The sequence below is a fragment of the Papilio xuthus genome, unplaced genomic scaffold (genome assembly GCF_000836235.2).
Source record: "Papilio xuthus unplaced genomic scaffold, Pxut_1.1 DF827542.1, whole genome shotgun sequence".
Taxonomy (NCBI): domain Eukaryota; kingdom Metazoa; phylum Arthropoda; class Insecta; order Lepidoptera; family Papilionidae; genus Papilio; species Papilio xuthus.
Window position 1 is genome coordinate 3,442,548 of NW_013531107.1, and position 18,021 is coordinate 3,460,568.

The 18,021-nt window shown below is 33.7% G+C and overlaps 2 protein-coding genes across 2 annotated transcripts; one reads left to right on the forward strand and one right to left on the reverse strand.

The window, feature by feature from the left end:
- Positions 1–9: 9 nt before the first annotated feature.
- Positions 10–2,341, reverse strand: sta (stubarista 40S ribosomal protein SA). Its single transcript, XM_013314089.1, has 7 exons — positions 2,236–2,341; positions 1,934–2,061; positions 1,521–1,754; positions 1,095–1,259; positions 693–854; positions 419–571; positions 10–164 (listed from the first exon to the last, which is right to left on the reverse strand). Exons 2-7 carry the CDS (start codon positions 2,030–2,032, stop codon positions 51–53), a joined length of 927 nt encoding a protein of 308 aa, XP_013169543.1. The 5' UTR covers positions 2,033–2,061; positions 2,236–2,341; the 3' UTR covers positions 10–50.
- Positions 2,342–2,692: 351 nt separating this feature from the next.
- On the forward strand, positions 2,693–15,232 carry drk (growth factor receptor-bound protein 2 drk). Its single transcript, XM_013313773.1, has 6 exons — positions 2,693–2,998; positions 3,083–3,180; positions 3,424–3,543; positions 9,298–9,463; positions 13,166–13,276; positions 14,103–15,232. Exons 1-6 carry the CDS (start codon positions 2,921–2,923, stop codon positions 14,163–14,165), a joined length of 636 nt encoding a protein of 211 aa, XP_013169227.1. The 5' UTR covers positions 2,693–2,920; the 3' UTR covers positions 14,166–15,232.
- Positions 15,233–18,021: the final 2,789 nt, after the last annotated feature.

Here is an 18,021-nt window from a genome sequence, read left to right on the forward strand (position 1 = left end):
ACAAACACATAGTTTTTAATTAGTTTATTTAGCGCAACAGATGTTGTCGATTATGAGGCGGTCCAGTCCTGTGCGGATCCTCCCCAAGACGGCGTGGCGGCGGCTGCGGGGGCAGCGGGCGTAGCCGCGGGCGGAGCGCCACTCGCGCCCCACTCGTCTTGCACCTATTACGAAACATTACATTGATTACTCTGTTACTTAAGATCAAACACTTAAAATTATTCTTTAACATATTCCATGCTACTACAATGTCCCAATAATATTTATTCATATTAAATTGTGTTAGAAATTTTATGAACAGGGTTTCGAAGAAAATTCAAGTTTTTAGAAAGGATCCTTTGGTGTTTTTACTTAAAATGTTCAAACATAAAAAACAACAGCATAAACAATAAGCTTGCAATAAAAGCACGTCATTTACCTGGGCAACCCAGTCTTCCTGTACTGCGGCTACTCCGAAGGCGGGAGCTGCAGCTGGTGCAGATTCCTCAGCCCAGGATACCACAGGCTCTACAGTTTCATTCCAGTCCTCATGCACTGGTGGTGGTACATCAGGCTTGGCCGCAACAACAGCCTAAATAAAAAAAAAACTTGTTATAAATGCCAACACACTTCAGACAACTTTGTGAACAATTCACTTTTGTGACAGGTGAGTACTTTTAATAATTACCAGTAATCTATTTTTTTAATCTTACCTGTTCCTTAGCCTGTTGTTCTTCCTTCTCACTTTCTTCAGGATCACGGTAGAAGAAAAGATCCACTACAACATCCCAGCGCTGGTCACGAGGGAGTACACCACGCAGACGCAGAACTTCACGGGCCAAAAGCCACCACATTAAACCGATTGAGTGTGATGACTGAAATGATACAATTTTATGGCATTGAATAAGGGCAATGCATAATTCTCAAAAAAACTTTTAATTTTACACATTTTTCTAGAATAAAGTGGCAAACAAGCATGTAGCCGCCAATTGTCCAAATAGCGAAATGACTTCTGCCCATTGACATGTGTTATCAGATGCATTGCTTGCTTCTACCTTTAAAGGGGAGGGGGGACACGGAAAAAGGGTTTCTTTATAAACTAATGTGATATTTACCTTGGTGTTGCATGGAATGGCAATGTCAACGAATCTGAGTGGAGAGTCAGTATTGCAGAAGGCAATGACTGGAATGTTGACATAGGAAGCCTCAGTGATAGGCTGGTGGTCCTGAGCAGGGTCCAGTACAATGAGCAGACGTGGCTCCCTGAAGGCAGCTTGGATCTGTAAAGATAATCTCATTAGGTTTGTACAAAATAATGTTAGGTTACAGAAAGTATTTATGATGGTCAGATAAGTATTAATCATTTATTCTTTTAAAAGAAATCAGTGGTTCCTTAGTTTGTTTGTCATCATTTAAATATTATAAAAACTTATCCACAGTTAATCCATACAATAATGATAATCGTAATTCTCTATTTCAATCAGATTGTAGATTAACCTCTCATTCATTACATGTACTAAAATAAGGAACACATAGCTAACCTGATTGGTGAAGGCACCAGGAGTGAAACGTCCAGCAATAGGGGTGGCACCAGTGTGTGCTGCGAACTTGAGTACAGCGCGCTGCCCGAAAGGTCGGGACGAGATGACGAACACATCAGCTGGGTTCTCAATAGCAACGACAGCACGAGCGGCTAAAACGAGCTTCTCCCATGTGCGGCGCAGATTGATCACGTGGGTACCATCCGCACGGCGCTTGTAGACATACGCTTCCATCTACAAAAACAATACATAGTTGTTAAAAATATGGCGCTATTTCAAAATTTATGATTATCACATGGGGTTTTCAGTTGGGAGAATTGATCCTCAAAAAATTCGGATGATATAATGGAACGGATTCTCTTATCATCATACAAATATAATTTAAGTTAACCACGAGTATAAACAAAACTAACCTGAAAGTTGACATTTTCTGACCCAAGATGGGTTGTTGCTGCAAGCATTTTAGTGACATCTTCCTCGTTGAGGGCTAAGACATCTAATCCTCCCGACATCGTTGCGTTTATTGGAGTAACGACTAAACCTGAAAACCAAATATTCGTGAACACCGGGTTTACTAACACCATAACAAAGATAAATGTACCAAAAATATATTACTTTTTGTTAAAAGAAGAATTTGTACAACTCATCGTTGGTTTCGTGTAGGAAAAACGATAAAAGATTTCTATATTTAATAGAGATTTGAAAAATAACTTACGCGTGTAATGCCACTGGGAGGCGAATGGACATAAAAGAACTGTCAATATGACTTTGACACGTTGTAGTTTTTTTCGTAGTGATGTCTTTAACAATGCATAAAAAATCGGTAAAATGGCTATGGAGCAAAAGAACATTAAATTAATTATACAGTAATATTGCAGTTCTTATATAACTAATCACTACATTTATAGAATTGTAGATACAACATTTTACAAAATTTAACCATTTACGCAACGTAGAAGTGGTTTTATTTCGTTATTAAAATGTCGACTGTTTACTAAGAATGGGCTAAATTAATCATGTGCAGCGATGGTTATAAATCGATGCAACTGTTGCTATTCAGTTATTAAATAACTGAAAAGAAACCAAAAATATAAATTGCAATAAAATGTAAATGTGAGATAGAAATTGACTTATAACTTTATGTTAGAATTTTATTTTATAAGATCTCTGGCAATGGCAACCCTGGTGATAGTGTGTGTGTGACTTGACTGATGTGTAGACAGAGTTCATATAAAATTGTTTCGCGTATTTTCGTTTAATCCTGAGGTTAAAGTTATTCATTAAAAATACATGCATTATGATTACGTTACTTCCCTGACCTCAAGTGCTGTAGTCAAGTGATATACTTTGTGAGTTATTTTGGTATCCAGTGACATTTCAGTGAAGTGCCTAATTTGAACATGGAGGCTATAGCAAAACACGATTTCACTGCAACTGCTGATGATGAGCTGAGTTTTAAGAAAAATCAAGTACTCAAAGTATGGTTTGAATTTTATAAACACTTGTGAATAAGTCCTCTAATAGAAGGTGTCGGATTTTTTCTAGAATTTTTGTTGTTGCAGATACTAAACATGGAGGACGATATGAATTGGTACAGGGCTGAGTTAGACGGCAAAGAAGGACTTATTCCTAGTAACTACATACAAATGAAAAGCCATAGGTACGTGTGCAAATATAAACTGCTGTTTTTAACCCTTTGCGTAAATGTAACCAATGTTACATTTAAAAAGTTAACTCGGCAGTAACTTCCAACTACTTGAAATTGCCGGGATTTTTTGGTATAAATACGTAAACATGACTTTTGAATTAAATTACCGGGATGTCAATTTTGTTAACCTGTAATACGAATTTTCTTATTGATGTGGATTGCAATACATTTTTAACCTAAAAGTACATTTTTCAGTTGGTATTATGGTAGAATTACAAGAGCAGATGCAGAAAAACTCTTAGCAAATAAACCAGAAGGAGGATTTCTCATTAGGATCAGTGAATCAAGCCCTGGTGACTTCTCTTTATCTGTAAAGTAAGTACATTATATCTAATTTTGTCTGCCTTGTCATTTATTTATTTACATAAAACACCTTAATCACCCTTATTTATATTTAAGTTTTCAAATATCAAAACATGATATGATGGATAGGGATACCCATGAAATAATGTTAATTCAGGTATGGATTAATTTCTTCTAAAATGAACTTAATTTTAATATGTTAACACGTTGACGTCCGTCAATTCGTTCAACAAGCGAAGTTCGAAAATTGACACTATATGTTTTTGTGATTTTTAGAATGTTAGAAGTATAGTTTTACTCTTTCTGCTTAAATAAACTTAATTTTGATTAATTTAGTACCTTTAATTAGGTTGCGGCTATAACCGTCATGGCGCCAGCGGACTCTATACACTAAGTGATAGGACGATGGCGGCTATAACAGCAAAAATTTAAAAACGTAAATGACAGGTTTAATGGTTCAAACAAGCAATTTTTGTATGCAACAAAGTATTTTTGGGAGTTTTACACGAAATGTTAGTTCTTAATCAAACAAAAATACTACTCCCTTCACAACCACGTGCATACTGAATCTGCAACTCGTATAACAGGTGAAATATGAACTTCAACCTAAAAAGATGTTTTCAAAACACGACACTATGCTTCTACGTATACGCCAGTAAGTGCACATTTGTGCTGCTATAGCCGTAGTGTCTAAAAACGACGGTTTCGTTTTGGACGGCTATAGCAGTCATGCCACATTGTGAACTTCGCTTTGACGGCTATAGCCGCAATTGTCCGTCAACGTGTTAAATTAGTAGAAATATAAACAATCATATACCAGCTGTCGACCACAACTCTGTCACGCAGTTTAAAAAAAACTTAATTAGTAGCCTGTGTGTTTTTCCAGGCTATGTTCTACAGCTATGCCAAATTTCAGTGAAATCCTTTCAGCCATTCTGGAGATATCTTCAAACATACATCCATCCATCCAAACATACAAGTCAATAATATTAGTAAGAAGATCATATGGTTAAATGATAATAATATGGCTATAATATCATTGTCATCCATTTCAAACATGTCTTTTGTAGTACTTAGTATAAATAGTAGTAGTGTTTTGTAATAATTTCATACAAGTGACATGTGCTTATTGCGAATGCTTTGTCACTAGCTTTTAATTTAATTAGCTTCAAATTAGCTGAAGTGTGACCTGTGACATAACAATTATCTAACTTTGTGCGAGTAGGGCCTTAAGCAATTAACTAAAATTAGAACAATGAAATTATAAGGTGTGGTCATTGTTATATTAATATAGTATTGTTAATTTTAGCTTTACACAGTTAAAACGGTGTATAGGAAGAGTACCTATTTTTTTTTTTTTCAAAACAAGCCAGCTAATTAATTAAGATAGTAATATTAGAAATGAAAAAGTTGCCAGTGTCAGCATTTCAGTTATAGGAATAACAAAAAAGAAAACAAAAGATAGGCAAAGAGTAGGGTCCAGTGACATTATCAATACTTCATTGTCAGATATAATAACCATCAGATTTTACATTCCCATATAATTATGTTTAATTGTGAAATACTGTTATGAAACCAAGGAAAATATTGTTATGTATTTGTACATGTGTATAGATAGTCCTCTTATGAAAACAGCTTTATTGATAACAACATTTGTAGGAAAGTTATAAAAGTAATTATATTCCAACCGCAATATCTCTGCCATGGATTGAAAACATGGCAATATTAATTGATTAAAGTAATGTGTAATTGATCAAGTTTCGTCTCCAACTTTACGCTTTTGATAAAACATTTTGATATTTAATCTCATTTGCTCCAGAAGTAATTGATTATGTACTAAATCTATGTGTACAGCGAGATCTATGCAGCTCTTCTAGAGATTCCTAAAAACATCCATCCATCCCTCCAAATATTTGCGTTTATAATATTAGTTGGATTTACTGAATGACTTCACCATATGTTAATGGCTTTAAAAGTCCTCCAAAGTCTTATTTTAAAATTATGACTTATAAAGTGTATAGCAGTGAATATAATAAAGCAAGTTGTTACTAATTCCTGTGGGAAAATACAAAATAATTTGTGATTAATTCATTATTTGAAGTTCAGAATACTTTTTGTCACATAATTCGCCAAGTAAACTAAAGTGATATATATTTTATACTTTTGTAGTGTTTTGTTCATGATTTAAACAAAATATGTGGAGTAAGTTGCTAGATATGCAACCATTGTTAGCAATTTAATATTAATACAGACTGGAAAAGAATAGAAGAAACCCAAAGTATATTAATCATTGTTATCATGACATCCAGTCAATAGTCACTAAGAATACAGATGACAAATAATTTGTTGGAAACAACTGATAAAGTGTTTATCATGTTGACATATTATCTTAACTTTTCTATGTGAGAACTTTTGTAGTTGTTAAAATAATTGTTTTGGTATATATAAATAGCCATCTGATTACTTACAATAACAAGTTGTTTATGAAGTTTTTATTTGTTATGAAGAGTTTGTTTCAAAGATAATTGAAGGGACTGCAATATGTTTCTCGCTTATAGAGGTTTCTTGTTTATGAAGGTGGTCTGTGGGGACTGGACAATGACTCTCGCTTATAGAGGTTCGACTATATTATCATCACTGCTGCTTTTAAAAATTACTTACAGCAAGTCTTACAGACAGGGGTGACTGGGATAATTTACATTGATTGAAGAGAGATGGTAAATGATTCCTCTAGTGTTCTTTGATAAGCTATAAACATAATTTTAAAATAAATTGCTTGTACAATTTAATCAATGATTTAAAAATATCATAATTTCCTTGGTTCCATTCTAAGTGGAATACTTATTTGTTGTGTGATTTGAGTTCATGACCACTGAAGTGTCACAGTTGTTGGTAATTGATCGTCAAATAGCATGCGCTAATGAGCGACCATGCGTCGCAAGTAGCGTTACCAGGCGTCCGGATAAAGCCGGACATTGGTAGGCTCTTATTGCATGTCCGGCAAAAATAAACCGTGTCCGGGTTGTCCGGAGTTTCTTAGTCTTTTTAAATACCGCAAACGAGAATGTCCTCAATAATGTAGGGTGTCCGGACAAACTGGCTAGTCTGTCCGGCTATTGGGTTTGGAGACCTGGCAACCCTAGTCGCAAGCAATACTATTCGATGTTAAATTGGTTGATAACAAAAGTAAATAACGCGACTCGGTATGTGAGTCATTGAATCTTGCCAACGGGGTTTTTTATGTCTGAATTATCTTTTAACTTTTTTTGTCGGCACAAACCCGACGTTTTACTAAAATCTTTTTCAGTTTCAAAATCCATAAAACTTTATATAATAAAAAAACAAAATCTTTAAAAAATATCTACTCAGTAATGTGTATATTGCATTAAAGTGGGTTTTCATTGCTCACTTTCCATTGCTATTAACTAAAAGATTATTTTTGTTGCATCTGTGTTTGGTCAGTGGATACCCAAGCTAATCGTGACTTACAGGTCGATGTGATTTGTTCAACAGAATCGTTAGTCATTCATCGTGTATGTGCTGATTAAGAAACTAATTTTTTGTACTTTAAATCTATTTCTTGTATGATTTTAAACGAGTTTGTTCTAAAACAGTATGAATCAGTCGAAGTGGGGATTGTGTATAGAACCAGTTTTAAACTATCGCATACTCGTTTATAAATACTGTCAGTCATACTAATATTGACTTTGAGTTTAGTTTATTTGCAAAGTATTTAGAAAGTTAATGAACTGATGACAGTTCGACAAACAACCATAAGCGTATCGTTTCACTGTCTTATGTTAATATTTATCACTTTTTAGAATTATTCTTAATTTTATTTCTTAATAAATGCTTATCTATACTAATATTATAAAGCGGAAGAGTTTGTTTGTTTAAACGCGTCAATCTCAGGAGCTGGTCCGATTTGAAAATTCTTTTTTGTTGGATAGTCTATATATAGAGAAGGACTTTAGGCTATATAGCATTACGCTGCGACCAACGTTTTTTTTTTAATTCCGCGTGACAGAGTCGCGGGCGACAGCTAGTATCTTAATAAACTTAAATAACGTTTATTTGTAAATTCGACATCTTTAAATCTTATAAATGAAAGTCGCTTTTCGTGTCCGCTGTTTAAGTCAAAACTTCTAAAGTATGAAACGGATTAAAATACGGTTTTCACCATCTTTTAGGTTATGTATTCCAGATGGTTTCTGTATTAACTCCATTGTAAATAAATTTTTCTATACATGAATAAACAGCGTATTTCTGAGCAACTAAAAATTTGCCTTTACCCTGGTATGATCCAGAAACGCCTCTCCCGCTTTTTCTACACTTTAAATTATAAATTTTATTATCTTGGGTAATGGATATAAGTAAATCTATTTGGTATAGTTAATATGATGAAATTTTGAAGCGTTACCCAAAAAATTGTTATCATCTGTACAATTATTCACATCAATAAATGTATTTTTCGTAATGTTACAATTGTTTGAAATATCCATGAATTTTAAATGTTTACACTTTCCTTAACACCGGAGTGGACATTCGTACGTAGTAGTTACATGTAAAATGTGGCGAATTGATTATTCATAAGGTTACACGGTACGTTCTTACTATAAAAATAATTGCGTAATATTTCCTTATCCTAGTATAAATGATTACTTAATTAATTTGGAAAAATATCTTTCCTATTATTCAAAAGCTTAACAAGTCTAGGTTTTTGTAAGTAGCATAACATAAAAAATTATGTGTTTAAGAAAATTGACGATCCGATAAAAATATCTACGACCTAACTCTTCTGGTAGTAGAAGTAATGGATTAAACTAATATACCTAATTAAAAGTAGCCTTCGAATACCGCAATTGGACTATTGTCGTGAACCCAAAACAACCATAAACATATTTGGAATGGTTACAAAATTTTGGAAATTTCCAAACTAATTTTATCTAGAAAAACTCGTCTCATTTCGCTATTATAATATTAGTTTTACGAAACCATATTAACTTTCTCCGCTTTATTACTTTAATATAAAATATGCAAAATGTTAGCATTATTATTGATATTCAAAATGGATATCTCATGTAACTTTTGGTAAGAGACGAGTGTTTGGCTGACCGCTTGTTATTAATATTCGAGGAAATTGGGTATACTGTTTGCGTGACTCATCTTGTAATTAATTATCGACGTCATTCAGATGACGTCACAGTTTTTGTAAACACTCATCAAACGCAGCGTTTGAACGATATTTAATCAAAATCTTACTAATATTATACATGAGAAAGTTTGGATGGATGGATGTTTGTTTGAAGGTATCTCTAACAGCTCAACGGATCTTGATGAAATTTAACACAGATATAGAATATCTAGAAGAACAAATAGGCTACCTGTAAAGTTTTTTAAATTACGCGCGGATGGAGTCGCGGAAAAATTTGCAATTTTTTTTTCATAAAAAGACAGATGAAATAGGTTATTTATTTAAAGTAATGTTGTCGAATTTATGTATGAGGGTATAAAGTTTTACTTCACGCTTATTTATGACTCAATTTCCTGTTATCACAATAGCGTAAGCTTGCAGAATAAAAAAAATGATGCATACAAACACACTGCTGACATTTCTCTGGCTCTACCACTTTTCGAGTCTATGTTACTACGTTTAACGTTTAAAGGCTTAATATGTTCTTGGTAAAAGTATTGCAAAATAAATCCAATGTTTCCTTCCATGAAGACAGCAAAACTATATTGGTTTTAATGTTATTACTTCCTTAGATGTCCAGACGGTGTTCAGCATTTCAAGGTACTGCGCGACGCGTCAAGCAAATTCTTCCTATGGGTGGTGAAGTTCAACTCTTTGAATGAGCTGGTCGATTACCACCGTACCGCATCAGTCAGTCGCCTGCAAGACGTCAAACTACGAGATGTTGTACCCGAAGAGGTAAGGATAAACATATGCTTCTTATACACACGCCCAAAGATACGAAGTAACTCAGAGTAGGGTTAAAAATAAATGAGTTCCTAATCGTTTTGACTATTTTGATTAATAATCACCAAATTTTGTGATGGATGGATGTTTGTTAGAAGTTATCTCCGGGGCAGCACAACCGATCTCTGATTTGGCATAGATGTAAAAAGAACACATAGACTACTAATTAAGTTTTTTTAATTCCGCATGGACGGAGTCGAAGGCGACAGATTCGTCGTAAATTTAAAATATAGAGGCCAAAGATATTATGTCCATAGCAAATACTTTCACAAACGCTGATAAATTATCATTTCTTTCTTAAATTCCAATATTTAATGGAGCAGTGAATAAATCGGTCTGTAGAAATACGTTCGTATTATGATAAGGTACCAAAAAACTTTTAAGTATTATTTGCGAATAATTAAAGAAAATTAGTAATAACAAAGCTTGTATATTTTACTTTAATGTCTGTTGTTTTTCGAAACAAAATATCCAAGTATAGCCTAAGCCTTGTTTTCACCGAGTTACCAAACTTGGTAAGAACTAGATAAACGACTCGTAGCCCTTATTCTCCTATAGAAAATCTGCTTTCTCGTTTGTAATGGATTTATTGAGTAACATTCATTGTCGTATTGGACATCCTTCCTTTATATAGTAATGTGGGAATTCCAAAAGATAATAAATTATTTAAGTACTTTGAAAAAGGTAATAAGTAAATTGCGTATAGTGTCAAATTGGTTGTAACTGTAAGGTTGCTATGCAGTTTTTATAATAAAAGGTTAACGTTTGTTAACATATTATGAATACACTAGAGCTTTAGGCCATTCAATAGCAAGTAATTTAATATTTGCTCTGTCTTTACAACTACTAAATATATAATGGACTCGTTGAATGAAAGACGTAAATGAACCATCCTATATATACGTTTTTCATCTTACTAATATTATAAATGCGAAAGTTTAGATGGATGGTAGGTAGAAGGTATCTCCAGAACGGCATAACATCTTCATGAAATTTTGCACAAATGTAGAACATAGCACAGACGTAGTTGCGGGCGACACCTACTGTATCATAAGACAAATATTTTCATTCAAAAATAATGTTTTTTTTATAAAAAAGATGGTAAACGAGCGAGCGGCCACCTGAAATCGCTGAAATAGCGAAGTGACCGTTGCCCATAGACATACGCAATTGCATATGCGTTGCCTTCCTTTAATCGACGGAGGAGAGGATGCACAGAGAGAAAATATCTTCCCTTTCCATGCATCCTCTCATCGGGAAAGTCCACTTCCCATCCTTTCCTTATAAAGAAAAAGATGGGAAGGGGAAGAAGATTAAATTAGGCCTCCGGGACGCACACTCATCAGACGAAACGCGGAATTGCTTCCACTTCACGCTTGTCTTCTGTATAGTCGTGGTATTTCACCGGGCGAGCCGGGCCGATTCGTGCGAAGATGTTAAAGCGGGCTCTACCACTGTTAAAGCATGTCAATGCATTTAATGAATGTTGTTGAAGTTTGTTTCAAAAGCGTTATATTTACGTAATTTACTAAAGCACCTAAATCCTCAATACTTCTTGTTGTAACTTTTTTTACATTGTGCTTCAGTTTTTGTAGTAGACAAGAAATAAGCAATTGTATCAATGAATTTCTTATACACTAAATAAAACCTAAACCACTTTTATAGTCCGTTCAATTTTATTCTAGAAAATAATACAATATCTTATTTGTATTGTTCAACGCGTGACAAAACCACAATAACCCGACAAGAATAAAAAACGATTTATGTATCCTTGTCGATATTTTATTGTAAGAACTTTAATTTTTAAGACATGGTCATTTTAAATCTATTCGTATATCAGATCTGTTTGAGATTCTTGCAGAAATTAATTATCGTTCCCAGGAACAAACGGCTTTGGTTAGATAAACATCAAGAAATTATAATTTTCTGTTATAAACAATCACTATAGGAATAACATTTATCTTTTACTAGCTGTCGGTTGCGACTCCGTCTGCGCGGAATTAAAAAGTTAGTAGCCTACGTGTTCTTCCAGACTATCTTCTAAATGTATGCCAAATTTCATCGAGATCTGATCAGACGTTCTAGAGATAGATAGATCGTTTCTGGAGACACCTTCTAACAAACATCCATCCATCTAAACATTCGCATTTACAATATTAGTAAGACTAGCTGTCGACCGCGATTCCGTCCTCGCGTAAAGAAAACTTAATTGCCTATGTGTTCTTCGTTATGTTTTGAATCTATGCCTTTTAGCGAGTTCCATGCAATCTTCTGGAGTTACCTTCAAACAAACATCCATCCAAACATTAGTATTAATATTAGTATGATTACTTAAACGCATATTAACAGACTTTTGAATGTCTTTTTTGTATAATATTACTTAATTAGATTGTATAAAGTACAAGAGTAAATTCCATTCGCACAGGTCACGTATATTACGAGTTTACAAAGCATCGAACGGCGTGGAATGGTACGCCTCGCAAACATCTATGACCCTGATACAGTAACGAAAATAACCCGCATTCGATGTTTGGATAGTCAGAGATGGGTTAAACCCCCATTTAGCGATCACATGTAATCCATCCTTAAAAAGTTTGTTACGTAATATAGAAACTGATAGAATTCGAATTTGAAAGTAAAAATTTTATTTGTTTTCTTAGGTTCTATTTTAGTTTTCGATACACAGAATAAAGAAGCATCGATGTTTCTGGCTTTTCCTTGTGTTTGCTCAATTTAAAATGTTCTGTTAACCACTCTATTACATTTACATGTTTTAATAAAAAAAAGGGTCTTGACAGACGGACGGACGGACAACAAAGTGATCCTATAAGGATTCCGTTTTTTTCCTATGAGGTACGGAACGGCAGTGACACCATAATAAAGATGTATATTTAAAAATAGTTATTAATATATTTTGATTGGCTATTTATAATAGTTAATTATGTTAATAATAGTGTGTAGTATTATTAGGTAGCAAGACAGTCGCAAAGCGTGAGCCAATGTCGTGCTTATCTTTTGCAATGTGCCATTGTGTCGGCTTTAAATAAACAATAATCATTAAATTTAATTTGAATAAACTTATATCACTCAATAACATAGTTAATGAAACATTTATGTCTCGATATTATTTATGTTCGTGCAATGTCCATTTTATGTATAAAATGTTAGTTGGCGCCCGCGACACTGTCCGCGCGGATTTAATAACAAACCTAATTAGTAGCCTATGGGCTATGTTGTACGTCTATGACAAATTTCAGCAAGATCCATGAATCCGTTTTGGAGATACCTTCTAACAAACATCCGTCCATCCATTCAAACATTTGCATTTATAATCTTAGTAAGATTAGTAAGAAGTAAGATTTATAATCCATATATGTAGAGTTGTCTATGGCTCCGACTTTAACAGTCATACGCCCAAAATATAGGAGATACAATGCATTTCTTTTACTAAAGTCTAACCAAGGTCTTGCTTGTATAGTCAAAATTAGACTGAATGCCTGGATTATATTATGCCAGTACCTTTAGAAGGACATTAGGACTGTTTTGGCTCACAGGCGCTAGTTAGTGTTTACATTATGCCAGTAATATGGTATCCCTTTTCTTAGTAAATTTAGACATACGTTTTTAACAGTATTTTATTATCTGCATCCTCAGATGCTGGTGCAGGCGCTTTACGACTTCACGCCGCAGGAGGCGGGCGAGCTGGAGTTCAGACGCGGTGACGTCATCACAGTCACCGACCGCTCCGACCAGCACTGGTGGCAGGTAAGACACACATCGCAATAATACACCAAAGAAATAAAATTAAGTTAAATTTAGTTCAACGAGGTTTTACTAGGAACGAATATTGCATAAAAAAATTAGCACTACAATTTAATACGTTTGTATGTTGCTATGATAAGTTGGAGTAAACATTGCACTGAAATGGATAGGAAATTAAAATCCTCGAACAAGCCCAAATTATTAGGCCATAGCTATCTGAGTTAGTATATAAGGCTCTAAACACATGTAGTTATAAAAATATCATTGCAGATATTCGGCTCTTAGCCCTTTGCCTGAGTCGAACATATTTTTATAGGTTGTAAAAGGATTGAAAAGTTTTATTACTTAAATCACATGAATATAAGTATCTAAAATGATAATATTACCACAGATAACAATTAATGTAATATCATGACCTAAGACAATAAACAATTACTTGTAGTACGTCAGTAACAATTATAACTTCGTAGTGCTAAATATGTTCTTGTGTCTGCTATTAGAGTATTTTTGTAATATATTTAATATATTTCTCTCCATTAGAGTACCAATGAGATTGTAAACTGATACAAACTCATCCACACTTTTGAAGTATTTTATTGTGTGATGTTCTCGTCTTACAATATAAAAAGGCAATGCATCTAACTGTGGGTTTCTGACAACAAAATCTCTGTATTACATATATCATCCAGTTTTTCATCTTTAATAATACAGATAACAATATATTTTAAACAGGGATTTTAGACTCGGAAACCTATTATAAAAGTGCTTATCCAATTATATCCAATAATTGTTTTGTACGTTTTTTTTACATTTTAATATTTAATTCCAGGGCGAGATAGCACACCGGCGCGGACTGTTCCCGGCGTCGTATGTAACAGCGTACCACTCATAGTGTCAGTGCGACCTCACCTCTTGCCTCTCTACCGCCGCTGACTTGTGTTATGTGCCCCCCGCGCCCCCCGCACCCCCAGCACCGCCGCGCTCGCCCCCCAGACCCCCAACACTTACAGAACATGGCAGTGTTCTCTGACATCTCCTCTACACGAACCCTTACCACACCTCCGCCGCGAAATGCAAGTACCAGCACCACCGGATTTATTCTGCTGGATCAAATGTACATTGACTAGTGGAAATGGACATCACAAGAATTTTTTTCTGTAAAATTGATGTCCATTTAAAAAAAAATGTGGCTTTTATTTTGTCGTTTGCAACATCCATATTCAAAACAAATGCTCAAACAAAACTATGGCTGACCTGGGAGCAGATCCGACGGTACGCGAAGAAAGAGATAGAATTATACTGAAATCTATGCGTTAGAACAGGCAGTTGCATTCGACAATATCGAAATTACGGCGGATCGGTAAAGATTCCGCAGCGGAGGTGTGTGGGGCTTATATTTCAGTAAAGTGGGTTATGCCATGCTATATTTACATATCATTTCAGACGAGCGCCATTGTATACTATGCAATAATTATCCTTTCGTACAAGTGGTCGAATTTTTATATATACATTTTTAGCGCTTAAGATTTTAGTTGGAGAAGAACGGACGTCGGTGTATCAGGACGCAATGGAGGTATGACCGGAGTATGATTTTATATGTAATGTTTTTGACGTGTTTTTATGGTGCTTCATGTCCTACAGCTGATAACAAGATGATTAATTTTGAGCAGAAGCTTGAAATTCGCGTCACACGCCACAATGGCCCGTATGACGTGCGTGATATGAGTGATTTTAGCAACGATACAACTATATGGTAGTACAAAATTTACATACGTGCCGTGTCTATCATTTATACGTGGCTATGTGACGAATTTATATTATTTTCAAAAGATTTTAATACATAGATAGGTTTTTATACTATAATTTGTGTTTTATATCTATAATTTACATTTTTGTGAGGGCAATTTTTTCCCTTTTCAGTTAAAAATTAAATATATCATCGTACTTGAGGCCTATCTATATATTTAAATCTTTTTATTTTTTTAGCGTGACATTTATATTGGACGTCTTTGTTTGTCCTAAAACGTGCCAGAATAATTTGTAGATTCGAAGAAATAATGCTTAGTGTTTTTTAAACATATAATTGGGATCAATTCAGTGGTATTTGCTGAACTGCGTCCTCGTGGTTTTTTACAATAATGTGATTTTAATTTCAAACACACGACTGTTATTTATCGACATATTAGCTTATAATGCTCATTTTCTAAATATTTACCATTTACATTATAGTTAAGTATATAGGTCTAAGTTTGTTTCAATTTTATTTTCACAACAATCAGGTAAATATATATGTATACATATATTTATATAACGTATATAATCTGGTACCATAGTCGTGTAGAAAACTGATATGTCGCGTATAGCGTCTTAAAAGCTTAGCTCTTTTTAGATTTAGGCATCCGATGGTTTGCGTTACGCACAATATGTAAAGGCCCCCAATATACTAACTCAATCGAAAGATTTTATATTGGCATTGTTATGGCTAGTATATTTACAGTCAAATAATTAAATTCGCTTCCCACTTACGATCGAATATCGTTTGTCACAATTTAGCAAGTTTGTATGATGCTATGACAAATTTCGACCTAATTGCATTGTGAACGTCAAATGTAATTTCACCGGGGTTGGAAAATAATTTCCTTAACTGTATATACATACAGCGAGGTTTTTTAGTACAATACACGCTCGTATTTTGATTTGGATGTTTTAATTCGGTTTTAACTTTTTAACATTTTATTTTTACACTATTAATATGATACTACAAAAAAAATTAAACTTAAATATAATACAATATGAATCTTTAAAATTAGGACGAAATTAGTAAAAAAAAACTAATACGGTAGTATAGATCGACCAGATTGAAATAGCGCGGCCGATAGCCAACTTTGTAATACATTTAGAATTCAACTCTCGAAATACTTGTACAAGTATAGTAATCTCTTTCATTCCTCCAAAGAAACGTAGATTTTTTGTAGTATAAGGTGGCATACAAGTAAACGGTCACTTAAATTCGCTCAAGAAGCGAAAAGGCCGCTGCCCATAGACAAGCATTTGGATGTTCATTGCTTACCTTTAGTCTACAAAGAAGGGGAAGCAAAATTTTCACCTTACTATGCATACCTTCTCTGCCGCATCCATCTCTCCTTCCCATTCTTTGTTTATAAGAAAAGATTGGGGGAAAAAAAGACTACCAAAATTAGGTCCCCGACGCCACGTTTGTCGTGGAATCGCTTCGGAGCGAATGCACTTTGTCTCGCCCCGCAGAGATAATATTTTGTACAAATGTTTCGGCAGTGGAAACTGAAGTTGTGTTGGTGTGTCGCGCTATTTTAATTTGTATTTACCCTAACGTTAACGTTGATACGACGCACTCGTGTCGGTGTACTTAGCTAGTGTAATAGATTGAGAAATACGATACTGTACGAACGAGTGCTCGTATCGAATCGTAGATATTTATTTTCGTTATCGTAATGTATCACAAAATTACTATAATTAATAGAGTCAAAACGATTTTATTCACATTTCGAGGTGTTAAAGTAATATAGCCTCTAAGTAAACGCTATAAGTGACATTTTTGTGTTTGCGTTCGCGAAGCATTTAGAGGCCATTGTATTGCGCTTCTCGCTGTAGTGACGAGTACGAAGGCATGTTTATAAGAAATTGGAAGTGCTATAATCTATGATAATCAAATATTTAATTAATTAAGTTATAATTCTCCAATATTGTGGAAGATGTATAATATTTTTTACTAATAAATTTAATATTGTATTCGCGCGTTTTATTTTAACCTAGAAATATTTTACCTTAACACATGTTTAATCAATAAACGGGAGAATACAATCCAAACCAGTATGCTTAAAAAATTACTACTGGTATTTTGGTGTAATTTAAGATTGTGCGATTATACTAAGGGCTTGTTTCAAAATGTCATCTATCGCGTTTAATGTAAACTTTTTTGATATACTATTATGTGTCAATTAATTTATTTGTTAGTTATCTAGCTCTTTACTTGGACATTATGGAAAAAGGTTCTTATTTAAAGGAAAGTTTGTAATGTTAAAAAAAAATCCGACACTGCACCGGTTTACTGGCGCAACACTAGCCTTACATGATAACATCTATGTCCCCTCACTAATCATTCTGACACTTTATAATGAAAGCGCGCCATTCTCGTCAATTTATTCTAACTAATAATGTTTAACTCTCTGATTTAACCCTATTACATTGTAATGAGAAAAGTTGTTGAAAAAAGAAATATTGGAGATAAAAAAAAGATAAAAACAGTTAGGTAACTTTATTTTAATTTTATAACATTATAAATATTTGATAAGTAACAATATAAATAGTTCATATAATAATGTCTTTCAATAAATAATACTCAATTAATACACAACATTATAAATACTTCTATAAATATAATTGTAAAATTTGTGCTATAAATTTATCTATTATCCTTACAAGATTCCATCTAACCATATGTCGTTTACCATAAACATATTTTGTTCAATTCAAACCTAAGCCAAATGCATGTTGCTAAATACTTAATTTTATTCTAATATTAAAACTTTGGTCTACAATCACCTTTTAACTATAGAGCCAATTTTAATGGTTAAATAGTTCCTTGAATTTTTAAATGATATAAAATAAAATAAAAAATACAGACGAATTGAAAATAGTTTTCCTATTAAAATTATTAAATACTTAAGCCATTTAAGTTAATCAATTTACTAAATTCGGTAGAAAATTAT